The sequence below is a fragment of the Pogoniulus pusillus genome, chromosome 4 (genome assembly GCF_015220805.1).
Source record: "Pogoniulus pusillus isolate bPogPus1 chromosome 4, bPogPus1.pri, whole genome shotgun sequence".
Taxonomy (NCBI): Eukaryota; Metazoa; Chordata; class Aves; order Piciformes; family Lybiidae; genus Pogoniulus; species Pogoniulus pusillus.
The window spans coordinates 13,451,087-13,463,767 of NC_087267.1; the positions used below are offsets into that span (position 1 = coordinate 13,451,087).

At 40.8% G+C, this 12,681-nt stretch overlaps 1 protein-coding gene across 1 annotated transcript in view; it reads left to right on the forward strand.

Moving 5' to 3' along the window:
* Positions 1-1,725: 1,725 nt before the first annotated feature.
* Positions 1,726-12,681, forward strand: part of ARID2 (AT-rich interaction domain 2) — a 101,769-nt gene continuing 90,813 nt past the window's right edge. The window contains exons 1-3 of the mRNA XM_064142226.1: positions 1,726-2,888; positions 3,055-3,148; positions 4,277-4,374. Coding sequence (XP_063998296.1) covers positions 2,797-2,888; positions 3,055-3,148; positions 4,277-4,374 — 284 coding nt within the window. The 5' untranslated portion in view covers positions 1,726-2,796. The remainder of the gene's footprint in view (positions 2,889-3,054; positions 3,149-4,276; positions 4,375-12,681) is intronic.

Below are 12,681 nucleotides of genomic sequence, written 5' to 3' on the forward strand. Positions count from 1 at the left end.
AGCCTTGGCCAAGTCGGCGTTTTGTTGACAGGCTCTGCCGGGCACAAAATGGGGCTGCCGCTTCCATGGGCGCCGCCATTTTGTGAGGAGCCGCCACGCTAACTGTATCCGCAGCCTCAGTAGCGGCGGCAACAGCAGCCCAGGCGCGCCGGAGCGGCGGCCGGGGTCTGTGTAATGGTTGAATAAAGTGACCCCCTCCAGGGAATCCCCAGCTGACAGTTACGTAAGGGACCGTGCGCAATTGCTGCGCTTAACATGGAAACCCACCTAGCCGTGCTACGCAATTTGCCTATCCTCCCCTCTGCCTCCCACTCCCACGGAGCACCCGGGTGAGGAAAGTGACTCACCTCTGCCGACCGCCCCTCGCGGAGGGGAGACCCCCTGCTTTTAAGGAATTTTAAGACATGATTAAAAAGCACCGCCCTCGGCTGAAGAAAGGTTTATTTGTGTATGTCTGAAGGAGAGATGCAGCTCCTCAGTGGCTTTTTAAAAACCTCTCTCATTAATGTTGTCCTGGCTTTGGGAGACTTACTGCTGCAGAAATAGCAGAAATCAGAGTGTCACAGGATCCGCAGACCAGGATACGTTGCAGGTCCTATTTTAGAGGGCAGAAAGAATCTTAGTGGTACTGTGAATAACATGCTATGGCTTTTTCACATTGAAATACACCACAACGATAATCACAGAGATGGTGATTCTCAATACTGAATATTAATGTGAAACTGAGGAATTTCTTCTCCCTTATCAAGAAATTTGCTGTGCCTCTGTCTCTATGGCTATATTTAAGCTGAAACAGCACTCTAGTCAAAGGAGAAGTACTTTATTTGAAAAAATATCGTTTATTTTGTGAAGTTGGTATATGGAGTAGGAAGGAATTATTTTTCTCCAAGTGTTCACTTGGGGCCTTAATATATCACTTATTTGGAAACACAGCTCCTCATTGACTTCAATGAGTTCTGTTAAAAAAAAAAAGAAAAAAAGGCAAGGGCCTGATTTGGCCTTGGGTTTCAATGTATTGGTTTGGAGGGGCAAAGGTTCCTCCGAACTCTCTTAAACTGGAGCAAGTGCTCACCCGTGCTTGTTTGCTTGCCAGGGGACAAATGCCCACCTGGGTTTGCTGCTTGTTTTAGCTGAGGAGCAAAGGTTCGATGGAAGGCGCTGTTCACCCCATGGGTCCCTTCTTGCTCCCCTTACCCTGAGCAGCACCGGGCTCTGTTGTGGTCGGCGCGCAGGTCTTCTCCAGGGCTCCCCTGTGTGGAAAACGCGTCAGGAGCAAGTGTTTACAAACACTCTAAGTACTACAGGCAAAGGGGAGAGCGGCCTGCACCCCCACTGTTGGCTACTGCCTGTCCAGGGTGAGGGCCAAGAACTTCCTCCTTAAATTTATGCTGTACGTTCCATTTATCAATGTACATAAACATATAGGCAGCTTATATTGAGTACTGCAGTCCTAATGCACTTTGATTACAGGCAGGCAGTATCGCCAAGAGAATGAAAAAACAAAATTCGTGGAGGCAGAGCTGAGGCCCCTGCTGGCGAACCTCTCTAGGGCACCTCCTGCGTGGGCATTCTCCTAGGGGGAGTTTTAAATACCTCACGTCTCGAAATGGGGGTTTCCCCCTGCCCCCCACGGCTCATCGAGCACCACCCCCCCACCCCCCCCCCCCCCCCGGCTCGTGCCATCCGAGGCGACTTCCTGCCCTTGGAAACATCTCAGGCCCGGGGGACTCGGAAAGTTTTTCAGAAGTCCAAATCCGCCAGTGCCCCCTTCAGTTGTTATTTTCTCTCCCCTTGAACTCAGCGCGTTAGGTTTAATCCAATTAAAAAAATTCAGCCCCACTTTGTAAATCCACCTTTCCTGCCCTTCCCCCCCCCTACACACACCTCCCCGCCGTCAGCAGCGGAGAGAGGCCGATCGGTACAAGCCTAGCGAGGGTGGGCCCTTTCCCCGGCCCCTATCCCCGGAACAACCGGTAGTAGCCGTTTTTTTCCTCCCCTCTTCTCCTTCTCCCTCGCCTCTTTCCGCCCGGCTTTGTGTGAAGTTTGCGGCACATTGCAGATGAGCCCTTAGCGGCGAGAGGAGCCTATTGTTCCCCGCCAGGAACTGCTTGCTGGGGCTGTGCTGGCTTTTGCCTTTAGAGCTGCCTTCTGCAGTACCAGGACTGGCCTCCGGGGTCCGCTGTGTTGCGCTCTCGTCCAGGCAGAAGCACGGCGGCCTCAGATCTTTTTGTCTGAGAGAGAAGAGAAGTGAATCCCGCTGCCGCCGCCACCGCCGCCGCCGCCGCTGCCGTAGCTGTACAGTGTGTGTGTGTGAGAGGGAGCGAGCGAGGGAGAGGGAGATCGCATGGAGCCGCGGCTGTAACACACACACACTGTCAATACCTCACTCCGGCTCCCCCCCCCCCCCCACCCTACCACAACAGTAACCCAATTCATTGTGTGATCCAGCAGCACCATGTTGAGTCTCATGTGCAGGCTGGATCGGTTGGGTTTGTGGTGCTGAGAGGCAGCAGCAGCGGGAGGAGGAATTACTGAGAGGTGCCTCTCTCCCTCCCTCCCTGTCTCTTTGCCTGTGTGTTGTGTGGAGACAGGACTCGCAATTACCACACTCTCTGGGCTCCCTTATTCCTTTTAAACTTTTTTTTAAACAAGCCCCTCTCCATGGCTGATCCCCGGCCGAGCACGGGCACCTGGGTCTCTTAAAGACGAGGAGGAGCCGGGGATTGTTGTTGTTGTCGGCCGATTTTTTTTTTTAATTGGATTTTTTTTTTTACGAGAACCTTTTTTAATACAAAAATGGCAAATTCGACGGGTAAAAACCACGCAGACCAGCGGAGAAAGGGACTCGCTTTCCTGGACGAGCTGCGGCAGTTTCACCACAGCAGAGGGTGAGGAAAATGGGGAGATGGAACGGGAGGGGGGGGGGGGGAGGCTTTTAAACCGACCAAATCCAACTTCCAGCCCCTTCCCTGAAGGACACAGCAGCCTCGGCGAGGGGAGAAAAGGGGGCAGAGCTGACAAGTTGTGGTGTTTTGTGTGTATCTCCTTTGGCAGGTCTCCTTTTAAGAAGATCCCCGTGGTGGGTGGGAAGGAGCTGGATCTTCATGCTCTCTATACCAGAGTCACCACTTTAGGCGGATTTGGGAAGGTGAGTGGAAGTTTTAATTTGGGTTTCCCTCCCACTAACCTCTTCCCAAAAGTCTCCTCTGACCCCTGAGGGCGGCGGGGGGAGCCGGGGTGGCCGGGAACCGTCCTATTTAAAGCCGGTTAGAGAAGGTGGGGGGGTGGAAGGAGGAAGCGAGCAGATAGGCAGGTTGGTGGCTTGGCCTTGTCGGTGAAGCGAGGAAGGGAGATCCAGGGGTACGGCGTACACCCTACTCGTGCCTCCCCCGCCTCCGCCGGAGCCCCTCTCCCCTGCCCCTCTTCCCAGGGAGAAGGTGAGGCGGGAGCAGAGAGCTCCGGTCGGTGAGAAGCAGTTTCTTTTCGCTTGTGGTGGCAGCTCTGTGTGTCTCTCTCTCTCACACACAGAGGGAGAGACAGAGGAGAGAGTCTGAGCGCAGTTTTAGTGCAACTCAAAATTAGCGGGCATGTTTAACATCGATAATCGGCACGGAGCATGGGCTAGGAAACGATCCTCGCAGCCGGGGGGGGGCCGGGCGCTGCCCTTCGAGCCCTTCCCGGAGAAAAATAACAAAAGGGGCACCCAAGACGGTGTGTAATCAAATAGCCATCTTTAGGCTTCAAGGCTAGGGACAGAAATGTAGGCCTCAGAAGAAAGGCCTCTCTGTGCCTCTGGATCTGTCTGGGGGGGGACCCCCTGGGCCGGTGCCCCCGCGCCCCGCAGGCCAGGGGGCGCCCCCGCCAACACTTCCCCGCATTTTTTTAAACTTCTTTGGGTTTTTAACGGACCGCGTTAGGATTTAAAAGGGGGCGACAGAGGGACTCCCGATTGGTTATTGTCCAGGCAGTAAAAACAAAAACAAACCCCAAAACAATACCTACCCTCCCGGCCGTTCTCCCCCCCCAAATAATAGCGTATATATTAAATACAAAATACAGTAAAACATCGGTGAAAACCGAGATTATTTCCAAAGGGGAAATAATACCGACTGTCAGTAAAATATATAAACCTAAATCCCACGTACATTCTTGTTTATTTCTTTTTATATATTTATCTATTTGCTTCATGGCAGCTTGTGGTTTTCTGTGGTGTTCGCTGTCAACGACATGTTTATGTGTACGTTGTGTATCTCGGCCTGTGTGTTGTTTTTGACAGGTATCAGAGAAGAATCAGTGGGGAGAAATTGTAGAGGAGTTTAACTTTCCCAGAAGTTGTTCTAACGCTGCCTTCGCTTTAAAACAGTATTACTTGCGGTGAGTGCTATCAAGCTGTTGCAGTAGTATTTTGAGTGTGGGTTTATATTTGGGTTTCAGTGTGTGAAATAGTAAAAGTATCCCTGCTCTTTTAAAATGCGGTAAAGCAGAAAGAACTTGTAATTCCATACTGGTCTGTTAAAGGTAATTCTGTTTTCTAGTTGTTTTATTTGTGTTTTACATCTGCAAGCCTTAAACTTTGAAGGGATCTGGAGTGTATAAACAATGTATGACAGAGCCATTTTTAATGATTGTTTTAGAACGATGGAACTAAAGGGCTCTTAGTAAGAGATAATGTAGTTACAGAAACTTAGCTTTTTTTTTTTTGAACTCTAAAATATGTTGATACATGTGAGTTTGTTTACTGTGGGATCAGACATTGAATGAAAATACATCTGCAGGAAGACTGCTTTGGATAAATTATATTTTCAGTTACTGGCAGCAGCCATTATTTCTTCTTTTGGAGTACAAAAGCTAAATATTTTTACCTATTACTTGAAAAGTAGTAGACTTTTTTTGGTAGTATTGTACAATAAGATTACATTCCTTGGAGTGGTACAGGTTATTTTTTGTGATGCAGGTTATTTTTAGCACGGAGTTCATACTGAATATTTTAAATTACTGAGTGTGGTACTGTTCAGTTACTAGATTTTTTTCCTATTTTATTAACTTTTGGTTATTATTCTTTAGGAGAAGGATTTTTAAATTATTGTGTATATCGTGGTTTTAGATGCTTTACATAGACAATTTAATTCAGAATAAAGTTTTGTGAATGTTGCTTAGGGAATGTAATTTTATGTTTCTGAACTGTATAAATGATGGGTTTTTTTGTTGTTGTTGCAGTTAATGATAATATGGGTGTCAAATAAGTACAAAAGATGTATGGGTTTTTGAACTGTTTTGATGGTGTGAGTACACACAGGCTTCATCTGTGTCTAGTTTGGCCTTCTGAATTAGGAAATACAGTAATTGTACAGGTGCAGTTTCTATTGGTTGTCCTAGTTTGACTTCCAGCTTGAAGCTGTAGAGTTCATAGCACAGTGGAGCAGTTATTGAGTTACAGTGATGTCTGGAAACCTGAGTCAGGTATCTGTAGTTACTGAATTTTTCTTTTTTTTTTCGATGGTGACATATGATTGCTTGAAGATTCAGACTAAGAAAATGAATTACATTTTTTGGTAGCTTTGGCAAAGTTTGTAATTGCTAGCAGGCCTAGAAATGAAGTGAGAAGCTCACTTTAGGATGTCCTTCTCTGCTGTGTTGTTTTTTTTTTTTGGCGTCCAGTTGTTTTGTTGTTGTTGTGTTTTGGTTTTGTTTTGGCTTTTTTTGGAGGCAGGGGTGGAAGGATGTTGTGGGGGTTTTGTTGTTGTTTTTCCAGTTCTATTTTGTTTCTCTGCCGCATAATATTGGGATAGTGTTGCTGAAGATTTATTGGGATTATAAAAAGCATTTTTTCTTTTTTAGTTTCTCTGCTGGACCATGTAATCTATTATTTACAATTTTCTGTATAGTTTGTGAAGTGGTAGGGTTTAGGGGTTTATTCTTTCCTTTTTTATTTCCATGTTTTGTAAGTGTTTGAATGGACTAGCTTTTTACACTATGTCATTTGTGTTTTCATCTGTATTTTGAAAGTATTTATATGGTGTGACAGTTAACACAATTAATGTTAATGTGGCCTTCTAATTTCTATTAATTTTTAATCAGATACTACAATTTAGAATTAGACATACAAAAATATTTTTAGTACTAGCATGCTGCTTTTGACGTTATTTGAAGTACAGGTGCTAAAATTATGTATAAATTATTAGATACAAATAATTGAAACGTTTTTTATGTATTTGAAATTTAGAAAAAGTTGATAAACAGTTAAGGTGAAGAGTCTTTAAAAATGTTTGTTTTATCATAATCTGTGATTTACTTAGGCCATTCTGAAATAAACTGTCAAGATGTTGGTTTTAGGGTGGATTGCATTTTAGTGAGTTTGCATTTGGTTGAGTTTGTTTGTTTTGGATTTTTTTTGTGTCTCTGTGTTTTTTTTTTTCTAAATTAGCTGCTTTACTCAATATTGCTTCTCACATAACCTAAGTTTTATGTGAACTGTTCCCTATCTGAGTTCACCTTCTCACACATGCAGTAGCAGGTCTGCATATACACATGTATCTCTGCTGAGTTAACGTTTGTTTAGCTTTAACCTAGAAGGTTTAGGCGGGGATTTGGTTACTATTACTAGTGGGGGGAGGAGGGGGAAAGCTATTGTGATAATTTTGTGAGAAGAATCTTTATCTGTGTTGAAGAACATAACCTGAGGTTTCTTATAAGGATAGATTTTTATGAATTGCTGAGCAATAACCCTTTGGAACATAAACGTTCCTCAAGTCTTGAGTATGACTATTTTCTTGGCCTCACTGTTGTAATGACTTTGCAAACACAGACACTCAAATTGAGGCCTATCAACTGGTATGTGTATTTTTATCCAATCATATGTTGTGTGTCCCATAGAGTGAGGCATCTGCGTGGCAGGTGTGGGACCCTGTTGAATTCAGAGGGATTTAGTGGTGTGCATCTACATAAACACATTTTCAGATTTAGAGTCATGATGGTTTGTGATGAAAGTCACTTCGTTCTATGAAACATCTGGCATACCGTGTTTGCTGAGATAAGATCTCAAGCTACATGAACCATTTGCTCATTTTACTGTGTTATTTCTAATAATGTCATTTTGACTTGCAATTACTGTGCCAATAATTTAAAGTTGAATTACATGTGTCATGTCGGTAGTCCTACTGGCTTGATCAAGCTGAATGTTTTGCAAAACAATCATCAGGTTGTGTTTTTTCTAGGCAGTCGTGAGATGTGTCTTTTTTGTTTAAAGAACTTTTTAATTGTCACTGTTGTAGAATTTTGCTAGGTGTCTTTGGGAATGTGTGTTATGCTTCATTACGGATGGGACTTGCTTAAACTTTGGGTATAATTCTGATAGGCTTTAGGATAGGTGCTATTTGAATGAGTGACAGACAATCTCATCTACTTTGTACTGCCCTCTCTTCTCTCTCACTGGATAAAGTTATTTATAATAGGGAAAGTCCAGACCATTCAAACTTTGTGCCTGTTTTGCTCTGAGCTGTCTGACAGGTGAAGTAATTTATGCGCTGTGGTTCTTAGTGAGCAGTCAAAAGCCACAGTGCCGATAACCATTGATAGACTGTACTTGTTAATGTAGTTCTGTTAAGTCTCTACAGCATCAGAGTGTAATTCCCTTGGATGTAGGGCAAATTAGAAGTTTCATTTAAATTGAGGTGAATTAGTAAAACATCTTCTAAATCCTTCTCTAAAGATTATTTTATAATGTCAATGAAAATATTTTAATATGGAGTAATAAATGTAAACATCAGTGATGTGAATTTTTAAGTTTTTGTTGGTAACCATACAGTTCTCACAGTAGGTGAAAAGTAAGTTGACATGAAATGTAGCCTGGTTTTTATGTCAGTGATTGATTAGCTTACAGTCTTACAAAGAATTTGCCTGATGTGACCTCATGTGTCAGTGTAAGGTTCTGTTGGTTTTCATATGAGCATAAGCAATACACTGTTGGGTCTTCATCTATTCTTGGGAAGTGAATGACCTTGTAAACTAAATGCACAAATGAGATATGCTTAGCCAAATTAAAATCAGGTTGTTTTTTAAAAGGTCTTTATCTGCATTCTGAGAAATTATGTGAGGGTAAAAAAAGTCTCAGTTCTGCAGAGAATTTCTGGAAGGTGGGGGTCAGGTGTATGTTGTGTCTGGCAAAGGCTGCAATAACAAGTTAATACTAATTAAAGGTGAATAAGAATTTGCCGTCATAAGTATTAGGGAAGTGAAGGGGATTCTAGTCAAGGAAAGAAATCAGTTCATAAATGAAAAGGTTGTATAAAGTTACTATACAAACAAGCCACTATTCTGAATTTCCTGAAATTATATAAGTATATAGAGAGATATATTGGGTTGAAAAACTGTAAGCAGTTAAAAATCAAATAAGTATTGACAACAAATAAGAAGAGTTCTTGAGAGATCTGAAGATGTATATAAGTAATTTGCTTTTCAAGATGCCACTAAGAAATTTAATAATAATACTGTACATAATAAAACAAGGGCTTTTTTTTTTGAGGCATGAGCTGAAGAACTAGATAAATATAAGGAATTCTGAGTAAAATAGTGACAGAAATATTAGGGAAATAATAAGCAGCTTGGATTTAAAAAAAAAAAAAAAACTTTTTGCAATAGTTTTCTTTGTTATTTGTGCACAGTGTTTAAAATTAGGATTTGATGCTACAGCAGCATCTGCATGCAGGTCAGTGAGTGTAGAGAAGTACAGGACTGGCTTCCTTGCCAAATCTGGTTGCAGGTTCAAGGCCCCAGTGGATGAAGAAAATGTAGCTGTAGTAATCTTTTACAAATTTTCTAAAATTCAGATACATTTCAGAATATCTCATTAATTACTAGTCTATATTGATAGTTATCTAAATGCAAAAATTGGTTGAAGAACCATAAATAAAAATAGAACAAAGTGTAAAGAATAGATTTGGTGAGTCACAGCAGTTTTAGGTGCTGAAAGAGTAACATCAGTGTTTACATATGCACTTAATAATACAGGTTTAGCCATTTTAGGCATATTTAATGTCTGAATTGATTACAGGAAGGTGAATAGTACACATGATGTTAGCAGGAAATCATAGTGGAAAGAGTTAAACACAAGTTGAGGCAGAAAAAGGAATGATTATCTAAAGAAATTAGGAAAGTGCAAATGAGATTTAGTTTGGAGAATGCAAGCTGAAACAGTTGAGGGACAGTAATTGAAAACAGGTATTCATTGTGAGGGAATAACCTGGAAAGCAGTATTGCTGAAAAGGGGATAGAAGTGATACCATGGGCCTGATAATCCTGTCAGTTGTGTGCACCAACTCCCTTTCATATGAAAGGGATTTGTGCATCCTTCTGACAGGAAGGACAGGCCTCAATTTGCAATATGATATATAGACTTTGTGAAAGTCAGAATTAGTTTAGGTTGCATCCACAAAGCCATTGAATAAGGGAAGTGAGCTTTTGTATGAGATTGTGTGACTGTATTTGGAGTACTGTTTTGCTTTCAGAGCCTTTGCAACAGGTAGGGCAACTTTGCAGAAGTTTAGAGAAGAGCAACAAAATGTTAAGAAGGATGAAGGGACTAGCTGATTTTAAAGTGATTTGAGAAATAAGTATGTTTTATTCGACTAATATTTTGAGTGAGAAGAGGAAATGGTACCTTACAAACCTTTTGAAGGGCCTAAATGCTTTAAATGGAGATAGTTTTGAATAAAAGACTGTGTTAACATGTATGCTGAGATGAAACTAAGAGAGAAAATTCAGAGCAGACAGCAGTGCAAGATAACCTGTATACCTGTAGTAAGCCAAGCAGACTAGGAAGGAAACGCACACCATGGGTCGTTCAGATCTAGCCTGGTTTAGGTCCTACTGCACATGCAGCAGGTATCAGGATTGGCAGTTACATGGACCAGATATGTTACGGGTTTTGTCCATCTGTGGATAACTCTACAATGAAAACCTTAATCTTGCATAACTGTAGGCTTTTACTGTAATATTACAGACCGCACCTGTGGAATCTCTTAATTTTAAAGCCAGAACTACTAACCTATAAAGAGCAAGTTTCTGGCAACACTATAATCACTTTAGTTAATTTTAGGACTTACTGACTCTTCTGATAATTAGTGGAAAGTTTATGTTTAAGACCATTTTCTAATCCTTAACTGAAATTATCAAAAATTATTTATGCTTTAAAATTATTAATAGCAGTGATAGTGTCTTAGGTTTGAATAAATTGTAAACATATTGCAACAAGATCAGGAATGTATATGTGTTTTCTTGTGAAGTGGAGTCAGCCTAAGCTAAGAAAGAGTGTTTTTTTTTTCTGTTAGAGTAAGTAGGCTTTGATTACCTTATTTATTTGCAGTTAAACTTCCAATAGATAAGACCACCATACTTTTTTTTTTTCCTTTCCTAACTGCTTCCCCACTTTGCCCAGAAATGAAAGAAGTATGCTTTGTTAAGTTTTACAGATGAGCTACTCAGTGTACACTGAGGTTCAGACTGTTACTTTGAGAATGCATGTCAGATAGGAGTGAATCCAAATACAGTAAGGCTTTGCTTTTTTTTTTTTTTTTTTTTTTTTCCTTAAATAATGCTGGAATCCAGTTCTAACAGGCAAATTTCTTCTTCCTGAGCCTTAGTTAAACCATCCATAAAATAATGCTATTACTATTTCTCGTATTTTTCAAATTCCTCTTTAATCAGTAGCTAAAGAAACACTTTAAAAAAAAACAGGGTAATGTTATATTCTGTGAATAGGAAAGCTGAAAACTGTGTAACAGATTATGAAAATGGCGTGTTTGTGATTTTTTTTTTCTGTGTTTTGTTTTAAAATGCTTGTTGAAATTGGTGTCTTGCAAGTTCAAATGGGGCTACTTGGAGTAACTGTAGTACCAGTCTACATTATTAGAAGACATAGTTCACAGAGAGAATTTGGTATAGGCCAGAGATCCCATCACACGATTTTGTTTCTGGTTATCAATCTGATACATATTTATTCAGTGGCCATAGTTAAATCATTTGCCATCTTTTTATTCATATTTATAAAGTGGGTATACTGATGTTTGTTTGCCTGTCTAACAGAGAAGTGTGAGACTGTAAGCTCTTTAATGCAGGGATTGTGTCTCTTCATCCTTCTATGTCATATCTTAAATATTTGAAAATGAATTTAAATTAGGAATATATGAGGAAAATAAAACTATTCATAAGCTTGCTTGCCCTCTGCAGTGTTGAGAAGCAGAAAATATAGCATAGATGAGAAGAAGAACAATCTTTATTCCTTAGGGAATAAATAAACTTGGGAAACCTAAGCAGAGAAATATAGGAAAGGTTGAAAGAAAGAAGCTTATCTTAAGGAAGGATAATAAAACAGCAAGATGGTACCCAGAATAGTGAGCTTACGCCTTGCCTGAGGCACTAGATTAGTGAGCTGGGTATCAGATCTAAAATACAGTCTCCTTGGAGCAACAAGTTCAAGTCTAAGCAGTCTTGAATTAGATTTTCAGCAACAGGGTAGTGACACTGAGTTCTCTTTTTGTTTTCCTATCTTTGAACTGCATGCGCATGCATTTATATTAACTTCAGATAAACTGGAGCAAGCCAGCCATGCCACAGGAGGGACTGCATACTGTTGTAAGAGTGGGGTGCTGTTTAATGGTGCACTGGAATATGTTTGTCTGCAGGAGTGAACTGTATTCATACTATTTTCCTTTTTATTGTTGTGGGAGGAGCAGCTGTTCAGATTAGGAGTCTATTTCAGAATAATGTACAGTGTTACTTGTCAATCTGTAGATGCCTAAAATCCATACAAATCCTGTAAAGTATGACACTCATTCTGTCTCTCAGAGATATCTTTTCTCTCACAGTGTTAGATGGACTTTTAACGTGTTTGTTTGGTGAAGTTTAGATGGGTCATACTTAGTGCTGCATGCATTTCTCCATTGTTACGTGCTGTGACGTCTGCTGATTGGCCTCTGCCTTCCAGTCCAAAGGTTGCTATGCTTCCATGATAATCCACGTGTAGAGATTCTCAGCTCTGTAAATCACCAAATCATGTGACTGACTTTAATCAGCTATGTTAAAGTTCTGTGAAGGGTACTAACAATGTGTATTATGAAGAGTAGTGTGTTAATGTAACATTTAATTTGGGATACATCCCAGGGACTTCCTGAAGCTATATGAAACCAATTTACTTTGGGGGCAAATGTAGCATGTTCTGTATGTTAACAATGATTATGGCATAAGATAGGTGTATAATTGTACTTATATGCTTGCTTGTTTGTTTGCTTTAAAGTATATTTGTATTAATAGAAAACTTGTGGAAATAAGCCTAGTAACAGGTCTTTCCTTACATGGTTGTTTTGTTCAGGAATATCTGAGTTCCAGCAACTTTGACTAAATGATGTAGAATCTAGGTAATGGCCAGGTCAACAGTGTGGTGTTACAGAATTTGCATATGTCCTGTGTAATTTTAGGGAGGAGAGCAGAATTTTAACACTGGAAGTCACACAGTTGTTTCTTGGCCACTTTTCTCCCCCTCAGTACCATCTGTGAAAATCTACGAAAATTCACATTTCTAACAGTATATATTCACATAATGCTACAGTTATTACCTGAAGAAAAAATTTAGGAATGACATAATTTAAGTATGAATGTATAACCTTAACATTGTATCTAGAGAATATC